General features: G+C 51.5%; 11 protein-coding genes across 11 annotated transcripts in view; 7 read left to right on the forward strand and 4 right to left on the reverse strand.

The window, feature by feature from the left end:
- Window positions 1–165: 165 nt before the first annotated feature.
- Window positions 166–1646, forward strand: SNOG_12128 (hypothetical protein; the record flags this gene model as incomplete). The annotated part of the gene is made up of 3 exons (XM_001802308.1): window positions 166–472; window positions 758–837; window positions 888–1646. The coding sequence occupies 3 exons, from the start codon at window positions 166–168 to the stop codon at window positions 1644–1646; spliced, it is 1146 nt and encodes a 381-aa protein (XP_001802360.1).
- Window positions 1647–1774: 128 nt separating this feature from the next.
- On the reverse strand, window positions 1775–3314 carry SNOG_12129 (hypothetical protein; the record flags this gene model as incomplete). Its single annotated transcript, XM_001802309.1, has 2 exons — window positions 1775–2605; window positions 2658–3314. The coding sequence occupies 2 exons, from the start codon at window positions 3312–3314 to the stop codon at window positions 1775–1777; spliced, it is 1488 nt and encodes a 495-aa protein (XP_001802361.1).
- A 474-nt stretch (window positions 3315–3788) lies between these two features.
- On the reverse strand, window positions 3789–5186 carry SNOG_12130 (hypothetical protein; the record flags this gene model as incomplete). Its single annotated transcript, XM_001802310.1, has 4 exons — window positions 3789–4021; window positions 4121–4677; window positions 4719–4897; window positions 5097–5186. 4 exons carry the CDS (start codon window positions 5184–5186, stop codon window positions 3789–3791), a joined length of 1059 nt encoding a protein of 352 aa, XP_001802362.1.
- A 67-nt stretch (window positions 5187–5253) lies between these two features.
- SNOG_12131 (hypothetical protein) lies at window positions 5254–6251 on the forward strand (the record flags this gene model as incomplete). Its single annotated transcript, XM_001802311.1, has 2 exons — window positions 5254–5491; window positions 5548–6251. The coding sequence occupies 2 exons, from the start codon at window positions 5254–5256 to the stop codon at window positions 6249–6251; spliced, it is 942 nt and encodes a 313-aa protein (XP_001802363.1).
- Window positions 6252–7241: 990 nt separating this feature from the next.
- SNOG_12132 (hypothetical protein) lies at window positions 7242–8683 on the forward strand (the record flags this gene model as incomplete). Its single annotated transcript, XM_001802312.1, has 4 exons — window positions 7242–7565; window positions 7617–8134; window positions 8189–8471; window positions 8522–8683. 4 exons carry the CDS (start codon window positions 7242–7244, stop codon window positions 8681–8683), a joined length of 1287 nt encoding a protein of 428 aa, XP_001802364.1.
- A 310-nt stretch (window positions 8684–8993) lies between these two features.
- Window positions 8994–9662, reverse strand: SNOG_12133 (hypothetical protein; the record flags this gene model as incomplete). Its single annotated transcript, XM_001802313.1, has 2 exons — window positions 8994–9448; window positions 9500–9662. 2 exons carry the CDS (start codon window positions 9660–9662, stop codon window positions 8994–8996), a joined length of 618 nt encoding a protein of 205 aa, XP_001802365.1.
- Window positions 9663–9795: 133 nt separating this feature from the next.
- Window positions 9796–10082, forward strand: SNOG_12134 (hypothetical protein; the record flags this gene model as incomplete). Its single annotated transcript, XM_001802314.1, has 2 exons — window positions 9796–9908; window positions 9929–10082. The coding sequence occupies 2 exons, from the start codon at window positions 9796–9798 to the stop codon at window positions 10080–10082; spliced, it is 267 nt and encodes an 88-aa protein (XP_001802366.1).
- Window positions 10083–11212: 1130 nt separating this feature from the next.
- SNOG_12135 (hypothetical protein) lies at window positions 11213–12256 on the forward strand (the record flags this gene model as incomplete). The annotated part of the gene is made up of 1 exon (XM_001802315.1): window positions 11213–12256. One exon carries the CDS (start codon window positions 11213–11215, stop codon window positions 12254–12256), a length of 1044 nt encoding a protein of 347 aa, XP_001802367.1.
- Window positions 12257–12633: 377 nt separating this feature from the next.
- SNOG_12136 (hypothetical protein) lies at window positions 12634–13735 on the reverse strand (the record flags this gene model as incomplete). Its single annotated transcript, XM_001802316.1, has 5 exons — window positions 12634–12691; window positions 12742–13185; window positions 13234–13381; window positions 13434–13526; window positions 13690–13735. The coding sequence occupies 5 exons, from the start codon at window positions 13733–13735 to the stop codon at window positions 12634–12636; spliced, it is 789 nt and encodes a 262-aa protein (XP_001802368.1).
- Window positions 13736–14261: 526 nt separating this feature from the next.
- Window positions 14262–15361, forward strand: SNOG_12137 (hypothetical protein; the record flags this gene model as incomplete). The annotated part of the gene is made up of 4 exons (XM_001802317.1): window positions 14262–14445; window positions 14495–14610; window positions 14664–15288; window positions 15339–15361. 4 exons carry the CDS (start codon window positions 14262–14264, stop codon window positions 15359–15361), a joined length of 948 nt encoding a protein of 315 aa, XP_001802369.1.
- A 570-nt stretch (window positions 15362–15931) lies between these two features.
- The window catches only part of SNOG_12138 (hypothetical protein), a gene marked incomplete at both ends in the record, with an annotated part of 1100 nt that continues 547 nt past the window's right edge, over window positions 15932–16484 (forward strand). Inside the window, 2 exons of the mRNA XM_001802318.1 lie at window positions 15932–16035; window positions 16088–16474. Of these exons, the coding sequence (XP_001802370.1) occupies window positions 15932–16035; window positions 16088–16474 (491 nt within the window). The remainder of the gene's footprint in view (window positions 16036–16087; window positions 16475–16484) is intronic.

Raw genomic sequence — 16484 nt, forward strand, 5'->3', positions numbered from 1 at the left:
TCATATACCCCTACAAGGCTGCTTGACGTCGACTCTTCTGACCCAGCATTCGTTAAACTCGTCATACAGTCATCGGAGACGACGAAGCGCTATGCTTGTCTTTCTCACTGCTGGGGCAGCATCCGTTCCAAACATACGTTGTACGAAGCCAACCTATCTACCAACATGGTGGGTATACCGGTTTCAGAGCTGCCCAAGACGTTTAGCGACGCGATCGACATCTCCAGAGTTCTTGGAATCCAGTACTTGTGGATCGACTCACTTTGCATTATCCAGGATGACCAGGCTGATTGGGAAAAACATGTCGAGATAATGGCGTCGATCTATGAAAGTTCTTACTTGACTCTGGCCGCAGGTGCGAGTAGCGACGATGATGGCGGCTTCTTTTCCCTTCCCTCGGGCTCCTACGCGAAATCACAGTGCTCCAGCCTGAAGCTTGGCGGAAAGCTTTGCAACATTTATGTGCGCCATAGTATTGACCATCCTGATGCTGACTTTCCAGCCAAAGAAGTATTGCCTCTCATGAGAAGAGGCTGGTGCTTTCAAGAACGGCTTCTTTCGCGACGATACCTATGCTTTGGTAGCAAAGAGCTCTTATGGGAATGCATGGAAGACGTAGCCTGTTCTTGTTCGGTAGCCTATGGGCCGTTCAATCCTCGTCACCATGACATGGTACCCCGATTCAGAGGTTGTTCAGGGACCAAGATACTCATGACCATACCTAAAAGAAATTACCGACGTGTCTGGCGAAGCTTAGTATCCGAATATGCTACGCGCGAACTGACTTATCCGAACGACAAGCTTCCTGCATTAGCCGGACTGGCGAACTATTTCCAGGTATGCCATTTCTTCACTACTGCCTCATTCTGCTTGACAAATTTATACAGCGAACTTTCAAAATAGGACCTTACGTCCACGGCCTCTGGGTCTCATCACTCAAGGAAGATCTTTCGTGGTCTATCTGGGGCCACTCGGCCTCTATAGGACGTCCGCGGGAAAGCCCTTCCTGGTCCTGGGTGTCTTGTGTTGAAAGCAAGCTCGATTGGACAGACTTTTACGAGAGTGACTTTTTCCATCTTTGCGAGATCGTCAAGCGGCCAGAAAAACCAATGTTTGCCGCTCTTTCAGTCTCTGGTATCCTTCTCACACTGTCCATTCATACCCGACCGAAGGAATCAGAGCTAGAAGAACGACTTTCGTGGGTCCGACGTTGTCAGATCCTCAAGAGCGGAGAATACTCTGACCTTAAATCATGCGACACGGTCGTTTTCGAGAGTTCGCACTCGGCACACCCAGATGATTTCGAGGATCGAGGCGTTAACAAAGTTGGTCCGGGACCACTCCAATCACTAACAGCGGACTTCAGAGCTGACTACAGATTCTGGTCGTCTGGAGAAGACCTACGAGTGATGCTCCAGCATATGGTGTTCTGTGTACTTGGTATAGAGAATCGTGGTCGACTTGACGATGTCGAACCCTGCTGGGTTGCAGGAATGATTTTGCGGCCTATAGAAGATCAAGGTTGCTTTCCAGAGGGTAGTGAATTGCAACAATTCGAGAGAATCGGCTGGCTCAGGTACTGCACAGATGTTATGAGAAGCGAGTTCGAACCAACTGGAACCAAATCACACTTTCTCATTGTTTGAAAGTCTACATATGAACAGCTTTCAAGTTTCACTAGACTCTGATTTAACTACTTGGAACCATATCCTTATCATGTCAGGACCGAGGCATCTCAAACCATACCAGCTCGTGGTTTTGTCGAACCCTTCCATCAAGTGTCATAAGCCAGCTTGGTCGCACCACCATCGGCAGTGAGCCGCTGTCTTGTGCGGAACGTTATGAAGCCGTCCAACATTCTCCCAACATTTTCACCTTCCATCCTCATCGCACCGGTGGGGCAGAACAGTAGACTCTCGCCAATCCTCAGCGCCACAATCTGCGCAAATAGAGTTCGATCGGTCGACTTTTGGTCAGATTTCGTAACACCATCAGCGCCTTCACCACTACTGAGATATAGAGCTGCGACATGTTTCTTAAGAATTTCAAACCATGCAGGGCTAGTACAGCGGTGTACCATAGTGATGCTGCATAAGTCGAGCAGGGATGTGTCCAGAGTTGGCTCTTGTGTTGCGATGATGATTCGCGTGCCCAAATGTCGCTGCTCGCGTATGGTCTTGAGAAGTTTGCCGGTGAACTGTTTCGCAGATGCATTTTCCGCGAGCAGATAGTTGTGCGCTTCGTCGAGTGCGACAACTTTCCCGCACTTGGTCTGAGCCAGAAATATGGACAAACATGTGTCGAAGAGAACACACGCCATGTCAACGTCGACAACTGGATCAGTCAGATCCACGATGAGAAGCTCACCGGGAGCACCTTTCAGATAGTCGGGACTCTTGGACCAAGCTGGGGCCGGGTATCCAGGCTTTCGCGACGACCGCTTGACGTCAAGGAAGCTCTCCAGAAGATCGATACGCAGCGCTAGAGGTTGATTCTGTCGTTCAGAGAACATCTGATCCCTGAGCTCCTCTTTCAGTCGCCCATAGTCAAAGGTCCCGACTCCGCCGCTCTGAATCGCAATATCGCGAATGATTTTGACAAGTGTCTAGAAGACTGGGGTTAGCATTTGAAGAGCGATGCGAAACTTCGTTACTGACCTGAATGTACAGAGGCATCTCCCCATCCTTCGACACTGCCATCAGTGTTTTCACCCGCTCGGTGTCGAGATGATCAGTGGCAATCAACAGCTTCTGCACTTCAATAGTCCCACCACATTTCTTGGCCATGTCCTCATACTTGCTCTTCAGGTTCCCGTAGTTGCTCGCGCTGACAAGCACCCTCGTCTTGACTTGCGAGCAGAGGTAAGCTGCTTCACACACTCCGCTGCCGCGTGAACCATCGTAGTGGAGTACGAGACCTGCAAGAGGATGCGGATTCTTGCCAATGTTCGGTGTGCTCAAGATGCAATTCTCTAGCATACATGAGAGCGTATGCGACTTTCCACTCCCTTGCGATCCGCAGAGGAAGGAAGACCAAGGGGCGTTGGTGTTGAGTAAGACAGGCTTGTAAACGCTGTTGGATGTGGCGGATGATTCGTGGCCTAGAACAGCATACTGTTTGAGCTGATCGTTCGGGTTCTCAGATTGGTCCAGATGGGTTTTGACGTCCCACCAGATGAGAGGTGCAAGGCGGAGCTCTTCTCCACCACCGTGAGATTGAGTAGTGTTGCAGCCGTTTATCAAGGGTTGGTACCGCGTCAGCTCACCAATGTTTAGATCCTTCATTGCGCCTGTGATGTCTTCGTAGTCGCTCATTTTGATGTTACTTGGATCTGAGGAGTGTCGGAGCCTGCTATTCCTGAGTATATAGGCTTATCCTCACAGTGTTTGCCACTAACATAGCACAAACAAACCGAGCCCAGAGCTGAAAGACATGTTTTTCACGTATTTGTGCATCTCTGCACTGTATTACAATCTGCAGGAGTTTGTTAGGAGCTTAACAAACGTCAAATGCAAACGAGGTCATTTGTGGTATAGCTTGCGGTGCTGCTATTAACCGAACATTCCTGAACAGTTTTCAAAGTGCTTTACTCGGAGATTGCAAACACTGCGCAACAAAGTAAACCTGCAGAGATATCCATGCTTTGCATGCAATCATGAAGCAAAGGATAGCAAGCCCCATTGCTCTTACTGATTTTGGTGATCGTGCTTTCCTGACAAATCCTCAAGATGTTGCTGAGTGAGAGTGACGTGCCCGCACAGCTGGGGAAACGCTCCGGTCCGGCAAGACTACTGCTCGCTTTCCGATTCCATCTCTGGTGGGAGGGAATTAAAAACGTGATGAATGCCAAAGCTGCATCCCTCAAACTGCGCTAGCTCCTCAGGATTGTTGTAGATGAGCGGTAGAAGTAGCCGGGAAAACGATTCGAACTGAAATTGGTGTTTCGCAGAAGCAGCCTCGAGTATTGGAGGATAAAAGCCAGCGCATTCCCAATCGATCAGCCAAACCTGGTTGCAAGTATCTAGAACGAGGTTTCGAGGGCTGAGATCTCCATGAACGAGGACGAAGTAAGGACATTGCAGGGGTGTAGTATTCTGCGAGGTTTGCATACAACGCTTACTTAGGTAGAGTTTTCGGTCAATCCATTTCTGAAATGCTTCTTTCGTTCGGAACAGTCCTGAACCATAGATACTGAAGCACTTGCCATGGGATATTCCTCCGCCAATAACGCCAGGACGATCGCTGTGTACAGACTGTAGCTGATCAACCATAGCCGCAACCTGTTTAACCACACTTTGCTGAATACGGAGACTGAGTTCGTCCCAACATGTGTCCAGGGAAGGACTGTCTATGTAGTCCATGACTATGTAGCCTTGGACACCAGAACGTGGCGAAGACTGGTTGACATTGAAACAGCGGTAAACTCGAGGTAGCCTTACTCCCGGTAACTTCGTTGCGACGTATCTCATAGTCTCACCTTCTGAGGCTAGAACAGTGGGCCCAAATTTCATGGCCAGAGTTTTGGACAGTCGTACGACTTTTGTGCGACCCAGCGAATGAAGAGCTGGAGCAACTTTGCCATAGGATATAAGCTCCTCTTCCGGCATCGAACAGATATCAAAGGTTGCGCCATCGAGCGGGAATGTCGTCGAAGCACTTCGAGCGGCGGGCTTTGTTCTTTAGTGTTTTCCTATCGAAAGCAGAGATGGAGCACTCACATCGGAATAGGGTACCCATTTCGGGTTCGGCGGCCCCTGAGGGGGGGGGCGGGGGTGAGGGATGGGTATTGCTCATAGGGGGAGGAGGCGGAGGCGGGGGGTGGGCATTGCTCATAGGGGGCGTAGGCGGGAGGGTGGTTATTGTCCATAGGTATAAGAATGATAGATTTAACAGATAGCTATGGCATGGGTGAATCGTTTCAGGGTGTTCCTACGATGTAGTCAGCTAGGTACTATTGGGATGCTGCCATTTATATCGTACTATGGGGATCGTGAGCAGATCACAGCATCCTAATCGAAAGAATAGTAAGACATACATTCGTGGCATCGCCCTGAGTTAGTAGATATTCGCTAAAACTTCGCGATTCGTGAACTTACACAGAGCAAGCCATCAGTTGTAGGGCGTTGGTTCGCACGACCCCGCACTCGGGTTGCTTGGTCGGCCGACGCGCGCCCTACGTGTACCATATTGAGAAGCTATGTATATAGAGGACCGCTCCTCCTCCAGAACCTCAAACGAGCTAATAATTTCAAGATGGTGGACCATTCTCTCCCAAGGAAACTTCTCGTATTCGGTGCAACCGGCCTAATTGGACGCCACATCATACAGGAAGTTTACGACGCACGATCGTCGTTCGAGAAAATCGGCTTCTTCACTTCAAATTCTACTGCAAATGACAAATCAGAGGAGATTAAAGATTGGAAAAGAAAAGGAGTCGAGGTGATTGTCGGTGACGTCAATTCTGAGCAAGATGTTGCAAAGGCCTGCGCAGGTGTGTTTTGTTTCGGCTGATTATACTCAAACCTTAAGCTCACTGATGGCGACCAGGCTATGATACTGTCATCTCCGCCCTAGGCCGGAACGCTATTCTTGCTCAGATACCCCTCATCAAGGTCGCAGAAGCTTCACCATCCATAAATTTCTTCTATCCTTCTGAGTATGGAACCGACATCGAGTATGATGCTTCTTCCGCGTCCGAGAAGCCGCACCAGCCCAAACTGCAAGTACGCAAGTACATTCGCGAAAATACGGAGAAGCTCAAAGTCACGTACCTCGTGACCGGTCCGTACTCTGATTTATACTTTGGAAAGAGTCCAGAACCAAAAGCCGGTACCTTTGACGTAAGAGCACGCAAAGCCACGCTGCTGGGTACTGGGGAGGAGCAAGTCAGTTTCACAACGGAGAAAGATGTTGGTCGCTTGCTCGTTGCAGCATTGAAGACTTCAACGGGCGAGCATGAGCGCATTCTCAAGGTCAACTCATTCACGGTGACATCTAAGGATGTACTGGAGCATTTTGAGAAGCAGATAGGTGGGACATGGGAGGTGAGCTACATGCCACTGGAAGAGCTGAAGAAGGCAGAGAAGGAAGCTTGGGAAACAGACTCATCGTTCAAGACAGGGTACACCTTGAGGCGGATATGGACGGAGGGTAAAACATTGTATCCCGAGAGTGACAACAGCAAGATAGGATTCATGGAACCTGAAACAATGGAGGAACAAGTCAGGAAGGTGATTGAAAGGCAGAGCTGAGAGGGATGGCAACGAAAAAGGGCTGTGAACGGCTGGGGTGCTCTAGTATGTCCCCCCATAGACCACATATCCTCTTATCGATTGATTCCAAATGTCACTTTCGTAAACCAGCGGAGAAATAGCCCTTCATGATAGGTTTGATTGGCCCGGGCTTGCCACTGCCGACACACGCCGCCGCTACGCTACGAGTGTATTTCGAGTACCCCTGCATGTGAAATGATCAGCAGATTCAGGAGAACAAGCCACTCAAGCTCCCGCGCTCTTCGCGCCAAGCTCGAGCACTCCCTAAATCAAGACTTTTGTACAGCCATGGCATTGCTTGATTGCTTTTTTTTCTGCAGAAAATCTGTTGTTTCACGGCTCGCTGTCGATCACGTTCAGCACACCGTGTCCAACGCTAATCATCATCTCCAACCTCGTATACACGCGTCTGAGAATACGACGAGATCCAGTCTTTACGAGCGCAGAATGCGTAAGCTCGTTAGCAGCCCACCCCTCACCATTAGCGAAGGACGTAAGTAGCTTAGCGCCCTTGGCAATACAGGAACGGGTCAAGCTCAGGGTCTAAAGTGGCACTTGCATCTTCTCCTATCCACATCACGAACTCAATGCAGACGCTTTTTTCATCGTATGCACGGGGCGCCAGCATTGCGCTTACCGCAGATGCAGCTTCTGATAGGCCGAACGCCGCAGCTGTCAACTGTCTCTTGCTGCCTATGGACTGGCGTGTAGGGATAGGCCAGGGGCTTGCAAGGTAATGCACTCTTCACATGTCCAGTTGGCCGCATTCTACGCCACTACTGCGCTTTGGGAAAGGTAATGGGCAGATAACCGTATCAACGGGCCACCGGGCGACGGTGAGGTCTTTGCTCTTTTCCTCGAGTCTTGTCCATCTCTTGTTTCCTCGACCACCGCTTTCTTCGTACGCCTTTTTTCTATTCCTCGGAGAATCCTTCTTGTTGTTGTTTCTTATACACTCGTTATGCAATCATGATTCCCAAGGGCTACCGGATTTCTATGTCACACCTCTTCTTTTACATATCTTCCTTCGTAATCGCGACCCAGCTCTGGTCGATATGGCGCCAATCCAGCAGCAACTACTCGTCCTGGGCCCCCAGCGACTGGGTATTTGAGACTGATGCCCACGCCAATGTACATACACTAGCTCACGAGCAGTGCGATTCCGCGTTTCCCGATCTATATTACAGCCTAGACAAGGCAGTCAGCCGGAGAGCAGGACGGAAAGTTCACATCCAGGACATTGAGATCGTAGAGGGCAGATGTATGATGCGGGTAATGATTTACCAGGGCGAGGTATGTTTGTTCCAACCAGTCTCAATTCCTTCTCAAACTAACCTCACGCAGCTTTTTGTAGTCAACGCTGGAAAGCCTGAAGAATGCTACGTAGTAAACGGCAACGAACGTGAACGTATTCTGGGTACGCTTGCGCAGATTGACCGCGCAATCACGACCGCACCCACCTCTGATCCCTCCATACCAAACATTGAGTTTTCGTTCTCGCTCGACGATCTCCCACTACGATCTAAAGAGAAAGGCGCGTTCTTTGGATACACACGAAAGGATACTCCAGAGTATGACAACATCTGGATGATGCCCAACTACGCATACTGGAGCTGGAACTACACACACGCACCCAGCTGGAACAGCATTCGCAGAGAGATTGAGCAAGGCGAGAAGAAGACGCCATGGCACAAGAAGGACCCCAGGGTGGTCTGGCGCGGCAAGATCAAAATGGCGGAGCTGCGGAAGGAGCTGGTCCGCGTCAGTGAGGGGAAGAGATGGAGCGACATTAAGCCTGTCGTGATCAACAACGCAACAGACGTGCACACCAAAGATGTCATGAATCTGCGACAATTTTGCGGGTAAGTTTTGTGAGCTGAGATCATGGATACAAGCTGTATCTGACCGCACTCTAGTTACAAGTACACAGTCCAGACCGAAGGCACCTCGTACTCCGGCCGCTTAAAGTACCTCCAGCTGTGCCGCTCAGCACTCATCACACATCCTCTCGAATGGCAGGAGTTCCACACCCATCTCCTGCGCCTTTCTGGCCCAGATATCAACTACATCGAAGCCTCGAAGAACTTTGGCAATCTGGAGGACGCGATGGAATACTACCGTGTTCACGATGACGAGGCGGAGGAAATTGCGAGGAACAGCTATGAAACGTTTGCACGACGCTACTTGACTCCCGCTGCTGTAAGTTTGCATTCACAATGTATGCGTGAACAAGTCGCTAATTGATTCAGATTACATGTTACTGGAGACGTATGTTCACTTCGTGGGCTTCGGTCCAAGGCTACGAGCCGCAGCTGTACGCCCCAGATGCACAGGGCAACATGGTGATGCGAGCAACACCCTGGACTGCATTTGCAGCGAACTGGCCTAAGGACCCGTCCGTTATTCCTTAGATTTGCAAAGATCTTTTTCCTTTGGTGTCAAGATGGAGTATGGAGGGGATAAGATGGCATGACCGGCGCAATTGGTTGAAGTCACGATACCCGCATTGATAACGTTACCGTAGTGTAATCCATATTATTATTCGAAGAACTAGAGCACCTGCACTGTGACGCCACACAGCGCTGAGATTGAGGTATGATCAGATGGACGATGTCAAAGTGCATGGAACAAGAAGAGGCGCAAAGCTTGAATGTTGAGGTGTTACACCATTGTGTATTACATATCTCAACATGACAATATGCCCGAAAGGTCTGACAGCACTCACTGCATTGACCTCGCTTTCTCAATATCCTGCTCGTGCAACTCTCTCAGCTTGCCCGTGTTGGCAATACCGCCTGTCACAGCAGCACCAACGATCTCCTTCGCGTAACCTAACAAGCCGACCTCAGTGAGATAGTACGTGATGTATTTACTCTTGACTTCGATCAAGGTCATGCGGGGGTCCTCAGGACCGCCTGTGTGTGTTCCATCACCCAAATCACCGAACCACGCGCGAGTAGGCTGACTCCAAACATCCTTGATACGCGGGTCACTGTTTGAGGTGACGGTCGCGGTGCCAGATACGCTGATCCAGTCTTGTGTCTTGGAGTCTTGGAAGGTGATCTGGACCTCCTTGTTCTGGTCGAGGTCGGTGAACTTTTGGGAGTGCTTGTTCGCGAGGAAGAGGAAGTCGGGACCGGTGCGCTTTGCCACAGCCATTGAACGCCCGACAGGTCCTGCGCTATGTCAGGTTCGGGCCGAGGAGGTAGGTGTAGGCTGTTACTTACCAACCCCATTTCGGTATGTGCTCAACATGCCAATCTTCTTTCCGTCGACCATCTCGAAGAATTGCTTGATCTGCTGCTCTTTGGGTGTTTCGCTGTCATATTGCTTCGCGACGGAAGGGTCTTGCTTCGCGTCAACCTCGCTTTTGTGCAAAGTCTCAGGCATCTTGAATAACGGTGTGGTTGCGAAGGTTCTAGGTATTGATTGAAAATATGAAGGCCGAGTTGACGCTCGAAAATTGCTATTTGGTAAAGCTTTTGAAGCGCGAGCTGCACGTAGAAGTACTCGTGGAGCAGACATGGCTTGTGGAGATCGACGTAACGGTGAGATCAGAGCTCATGTAATGTCGGAGAAAGAGTACCACAGCGAGCCCGAGTGGCTTGGTGGGAGTCGTAAAAGCAGCAGCATGACGTCTAGGTAACACATGGTAGTGTATGGCGACACGCTGTGGACGTTCAGGCCCCTCTACGCATATGGATGACGATTGCTAAATACCACGTCCGGCGCGTCACGCCAAGGGTCGACGCGAAGAGGAAGCGCCTCTCCACGGCTGACGCGATCCGCGGGGTCCGTTCTGTCCGTTGAGTTGTTGTCTACATCTATCTTAGATCGCGATGCCTTTCGCAGTGCATTGCTAAGATCCAGGTGCTGAAGGAGGATGCGACGCGAAGCACAACTCAGCTTGAGTAGGGTGTTTCAAGCACATCGGCCTCCTCGTAAGCACACTGAAGGAAACGGCACAAATACGTTTCGTCTAGAATATATGAATGAGGAAACGTGTGGATACTCTTAAACAGAAGACGTCGACGTATCGTGGGTGGCTCGAAGCGAGGTGATGCAAGAAAGAGGGGGTGCACGGATGACAAGCGCATCTTGATCTGGGGAGCTATGGTTCCACACATGCTTTTCGCACACCCAAGATGGCTCAGCCATTACTACCACAACCACTACATTCCCAGCCGTTACTACAGCAGCCATTAAACCCTTCTCCGCTGTTTCAGCAACTTCAAACCGCCACGGAGGAACCCCCAACCGGATATATATCAGGTCCACTGCCTGCATTTGTGACCTCAGAAGATTATCACGATGGCCTTAAGGTAGGTTCTGTTCCATACGATACACGTGACCTACCCATTAACATACTCTACCATAGGAGATACGCGCTGCATTGGGCAGAGACTGTGGCTTTGGCATCGCCATATCACGAACAAAGTCCTACACTCCGCAAAAGACAGGAGAGAAGAAAATCACCCGTGTGATGCTGCAATGTGCGCGCTCAAAAGTCTATAAAGCAAGAGGTGTGCCGCAAAAGCATTATGCGACTCGAATGACAGGATGTCCCTGGAGAGCCAAGATGATACCACAGCAAGGTGGAGGTTGGAGAGTAACATGTCTATGTTCAGAGCATAATCATCCCCTCAACGATGAGCTTAATGATAAGGGTATGCCACCAAGAGCGAGGACAACGCCTGCACGACCGCCTCGTACACTTGCGAGTGCTGTAGATCAGACTTTCACACCTCCTGGTGACCCACAGAATCTAATGCAGGGTAATTTTCTGCCAGTCATGTCGTCGTGGCCAACTGTTACTGCCAGCGGGATCAAGGTACGGTTCAGATATGTTTCTACATATGAACCTCAAGCTGACGAAACTATAGCGCAACGTTGTATCTATGCAACAACGACTCCTCTCAACATCTCGCTCTCAGTTCTCAATGGCCGAGCCCACACTCCTGGTATACAACGACAAATTCAACGAAATGCTCGGTGCCCACGCAGATCTCAAACTCGTCTTACAAGACAACATCCCCTTCGCCTACGAAGCCGGCATCTACTCACCAAAACACGACCACGTCTTCGTCACCAGCAACCAATTCGACCTCGACACGGGCCGCGGCAAGATCGAAAAAGTCATCGTCATCAGCAAACTCTCCCGCAACCTCTACGGCGAATGGTCCCGCCACCAGCTCCCGCGAGACATCCGCATGCCCAGCGGCGGCGTCGCCTTCAACGACGGAACCATCGACGGCGTCTTATTCTGCTCCCAAGGCGACCTCGAAACCCCCGCTGCACTGGTGCTTATAGAATCAGACTACCCCTTCCGCTCCCGCATGGTGCTCAACAACTACCACGGCCGCCGCTTCAACTCGCTCAAGGACATTGCAATGCACTCGGACGGCTCCGTGTGGTTCACGGACCCCATCTACGGCTTCGACCAGGGCATCCGCCCGCCCCCCGAACTCCCCAACCAAGTCTACAGATTCGACCCGCACACGGGCGACGTCAGGGTTGTCGCCGACGGCTTCGGCCGGCCGAGTGGGATTTGCTTCTCGCCGTTTGAAAAAGTCTGCTATGTATCCGACACGGATTTTATCCACGGTGATGGCAATATCGACTTCACGCGCGCGTCGACGATATATGCGTATGACGTCGAGGAGCGCAGGAAGGCGAAGTTTCTCACAAACAGGCGCGTGTTTGCCATGGCGGATGTGGGCGTGCCGGATGGGTTGAAGTGCGATTCCGCAGGCAATGTGTATGCGGCGTGTGGGGATGGGTTGAGTGTGTGGACACCCGGCGGGGTGTTGTTGGGCAAAGTGCTCGTTCCTGGTGGGCTGGCGAATATATGCTTTGGAAAGAAAGGCGAGGTGTTCTTGTTGAATGGGAAGAAGTTTTGGATTTTGAAGGTCGCGGATACGGTCAAGGGTGGGGGGTTTATGAGGGATGTCGCACAGGTAGAGGAGCCGTCGGATGAGGAGTGATTGTGTGTTGTTGAAGATACCCAGAGTCATAGTCTTGCATACTAGAATGATAAACGGCTTCACAATGTCGATCGTACCCTGATCGTGTGTTCATATTCCTTCGTCCCGCTTCCTCGACATGTTAAACACGCTCCTGTGTTTGGATCGCTTCACGACAATGATTGGCAAGGGCTCATGTGAGGGAACGACCGTGTATCTTGATGTGATGCCTATTATTGAATTGTGTGTATTTCACATCTTCTTGCGCCAGCGTTGCTATCGTACACGGCCTCGGCACTTCTATGGACGGTGCTGCTGTGCAAAGACTCTTGATCGGGCATCAAAGCATTAAGGCCATAATCTTGAAACGAAATGTTCAGACACAAATTCGACAGCGCTCAGATGTACCTTCCTTGAGGATCCAGTCTGTCCATCAGCTCCATCGACTTCTCGTACCTGCGGAAGTCAGTAATTATTACGATTTGTCTAGTCAGTGAAAAACTTACATAGTAAACACAATACCACCACTGAGGATGAGACGGCCCAATCGCGGCACAGCTCCAGACCAGAATGTGAGCAAGCCCTCGTGCTTGAATATCTTCACAACGCAATCGATGCTGTTCTTGTACTGCGCACTCGCCTCAATCGACTGCATGCGCGTCTTGACAGTGTCGATGGGCATAGTCGTGTAGACTGTTATGATACCCGCAAGACCTCCCAGTCCAAATGTGCTGACAGCACCCAGCTTCTCGCCTGGCGAAGTGTATGACTGTGCCAGCTGCTTGAGGGAAGTGTAACTCGAGAACCGTACGGCGGAGTTGGCGGCTTGTCGCGCGGTCGTGGGAAGGAAGCCCTGGAAGAAGCCCCGGATGCCTTTTTCTTGCGCGATGATCTTGGAGCCGTGGAGGAAGCCTCGCATACGCGGGTTCGCGGATTTGCGGTCGTCGATTCTGGATTTTCATCAATATGAAGTCGGACCTCGTGGAGAGGAGTCTCACAGTTGTGTTTTTATACTCTCGAACGGCGTCACTGCCAGCAATGACTCCGTTGCTCCAGCACCGAATCCGGCTATGACAGTGGCCGGGCCGGAGACCTTGCCTTCAGCATCTGCTAGTAGATCTTTATACGCATCGAATGCGACGAATCCTGTATCATTCGTCAGCAGTCGAACGCAATGTAATCCCTTCCGTCGCCATACTTATGCCGGCCTTCAGTGAATTGCCAATGATCAGAGTCGTACATCCTGCGTACCATTGCTTGCCGAACGGCGGCCATGGCAGCTTCTTTCCGTCTGGTAATCTTCTATTGAGTTGCGATCGGGTCTTTGCGACTGAGGATGGTTAGGTGCGATAATCGGGTAGTCAAGGGTTCAATTGCGTACATTCGGCGGGGTATGTGATAGCTGAAGAGCCCGTTAGCTGAAGCTCAAGATGGCAGGTCCAAGGACATATTACAGATTTCTACAGCTCCTGCGGTTGCGCCAGCGAGGATTGAGCGCATTGCACTTGGCTATTGAGCTTCAGCTAGGATGTCTTCGTGGCGGCCACAATCCTAAGTACCTTCTTCTTCTCTGTCGTCGCCATCGTTGCGGTCCAAAGCTATGAGCTGTTGCACTGCTTCCAGATCACTCGCGGAACTTGAACAGCTATGCGCGTCGTTGTCGCGTAGCTTCGCTTCCGAAAGTTCCAATGGGTGACTCCAAACAATGACGTAGGATCTTGATTGCGATGTATACTGGGATAAGGGGACTTCTAATGCCGTGTCTTGAGGACGACAAGAACGTCAAATACTTTCCCCCAGGATTGAGTCAGATCGTGAGTCTTGTCAGCAAAATGTCACAAGCCGATGCCGGATGGACGTTATTCGGAGGTGCCAAGATATTCATGACGAGGGTCCATCGTCGTTCTAGAAAGCTCGGACATGCAAAAGTCCATCTGCACGCCGAAAACATTACAACCTCAATTCTTGATCACGACGCTGACGAATAATCCCGATCCAAGCGAGACATTGAACAAATCCAGCCAAAATGCTTGGTCTACGGAATCTCGCCCGCAGCGCACCGCGCTCGGCTGCCCGTCTCTCCACCAAAGCCATCCGCCCGCAGTCTTCGGTATTCCGCCAGACGGCCGCTTTCCAGCCATCATGGGCTTCCGTTCCTAGACTCACAGCTTCTTTCCACGTCTCGGCAAGGAGACAAGAAAGCGGAGCTGGTAAGCTGAATTCGGTACAATGTAAAGGTCGTTGCTAAAAGCATCACAGTCAGCGATGAGCTTGTCGCAAAGCTGCAGAGCGAGATCTCCATGGAGGAGGACATGAAGGAGGACGACGACCTGTCGGCAAACATCAAGGAGTACCTCGAGAACAGCCCCTTTGAGGTAGGCAGCACGCCCAATTTCTTCCGCGGCATGATGAGCTCACAGGATAGCAGATCGAAGACAAGGCCGGCAACCAGGAAGTCGTCCTGACCCGAACCTTTGGCGACGAGAAGATCCGTCTCACCTTCACCACCGCGGACCTGAACAACAACGTTCCCAACGAGGAAATGGGCGAGGATGCTGCCTACGACGACGCCGACATGGACGTCCAGTCAGGTGGGGCAAACACCAAGGGTGCCGTCAGCCAGGGCAAGACAGCAGACGGAAACGTCCGAGTCGCACCCGAGGGCAATGTTTCGCCCGCCGACCGCGAGGAGCTGGAGGACGACTTCGAGGACGACGGCCAGCAGCAGGGCTTCCCCGCCCACGCCAGCATTCGCATCGAGCGACCTGGCAAGGGTGCCCTCGCTATTGAGGCAACTGCACAGGACGGTGACTTCCTCATCGAGGACCTCTACTACTTCCCCTCCGCCGACCTCGCCGACCCGCAGACCGCTGAGCAGGACTGGTCAAGGCGGACCCTCTACACTGGCCCTCCCTTCAACAACCTGGACGAGGACCTGCAGATCCTGCTCGAGAAGTACCTCGAGGAGCGCGGCATCAACACCCGTCTGGCTCTCTTCATCCCCGACTACATTGACCACAAGGAGCAGAAGGAGTACATCAGGTGGTTGAACAGTACGTGCCGCCCAAATCCATATTTACCACAAACGCTAACACGTTCACAGACGTCAGGAAGTTTGTCGAGTAAATTTCCATGTCAATCCCCTCTGTACTAATGTAAAAGTCTTCTCAATCTCCCCCGAACGTGGCGTTTGATGTGTATAACATTGGGTGGAAGCCCATTTACGTCCAACCATGACCATAGTATTTATCCAAGCGCAAAAGCGATTTTCCACTCTTCGGTTTTCTTGAACCCCATGTTTCATGGCTTTTACTGCACAGCAACTCTACAAAGTCCTGTGATGCACACCCTCCCTTTGTCACCGCATTCGGTGCTAGGTTTGCTCGCCTCAGATTGGCGACAACAAAGCGGAAACAGCACATCACCCCAGCTGCAAGCGTCCACAAGGCGATTGTCCACGATAATGAAGTCGTTTGTTCGTCGTGCTGGAGTTGCCCACGATGGTGCATTCCGAAACACATTCCTGCTCTTGAAAGATCTTCCCGCTTGCGGAGCTGCATGTCTATCCTCAAAGTCTGGGTGCGCCGCTGCCCCCATCAAGTCATTTCGTATCGTCCGTCGTCGTCAACTACATTTCGAAAGTCTGTGTGCGTTTGGTGAAGATTGTTCCGAAGCGCAGAAGTGTTGCGCAAAATCATGACGCTCAAGGTCATGTGCACTGTCGGGTCGGATACGAATCGCATTCCTATCAGTCTGCCACCACCGTATACCTGGACGGGCACGAAATCTGGGCAATTGAGGTACGCGCATGCAAGGGAGCCATAATCCATCTACCTCACTAATCTCACGCAGAGCCAACCCAAACGACTTCACCACCACCAGCACCCTCCTTGTCGGACCCAAAGCGACACCCTTCCTAATACACACCACCCTCCTCACCTCTCAATCGCCATACTTCCGCGCAGCACTCACCGGCCGCTTCGCCGAAGCATCCGAAAACACAATCCGCCTCGACGACGTCGATGTCTCGCACTTGCCAACTCCTCGTCTCATGGCTGTACACCGGCTCCATCCCACCGCCCTACAAAGACGGCAAACCCGCATACTACACGCTCCTCCACGCCTACGCGCTCGCGGACCGCCTCTGCTTCGAAGGGCTACGCAACGCCGTAATCGACCTAATCTCCGACCTCGCCGACGCACAAACAGCGTCCTCACGCCCTCGGACACACGCATCCTGTACGAATCG

Source organism: Parastagonospora nodorum, assembly GCF_000146915.1.
Source record: "Parastagonospora nodorum SN15 chromosome Unknown scaffold_21, whole genome shotgun sequence".
In the NCBI taxonomy this organism is placed as follows: domain Eukaryota; kingdom Fungi; phylum Ascomycota; class Dothideomycetes; order Pleosporales; family Phaeosphaeriaceae; genus Parastagonospora; species Parastagonospora nodorum.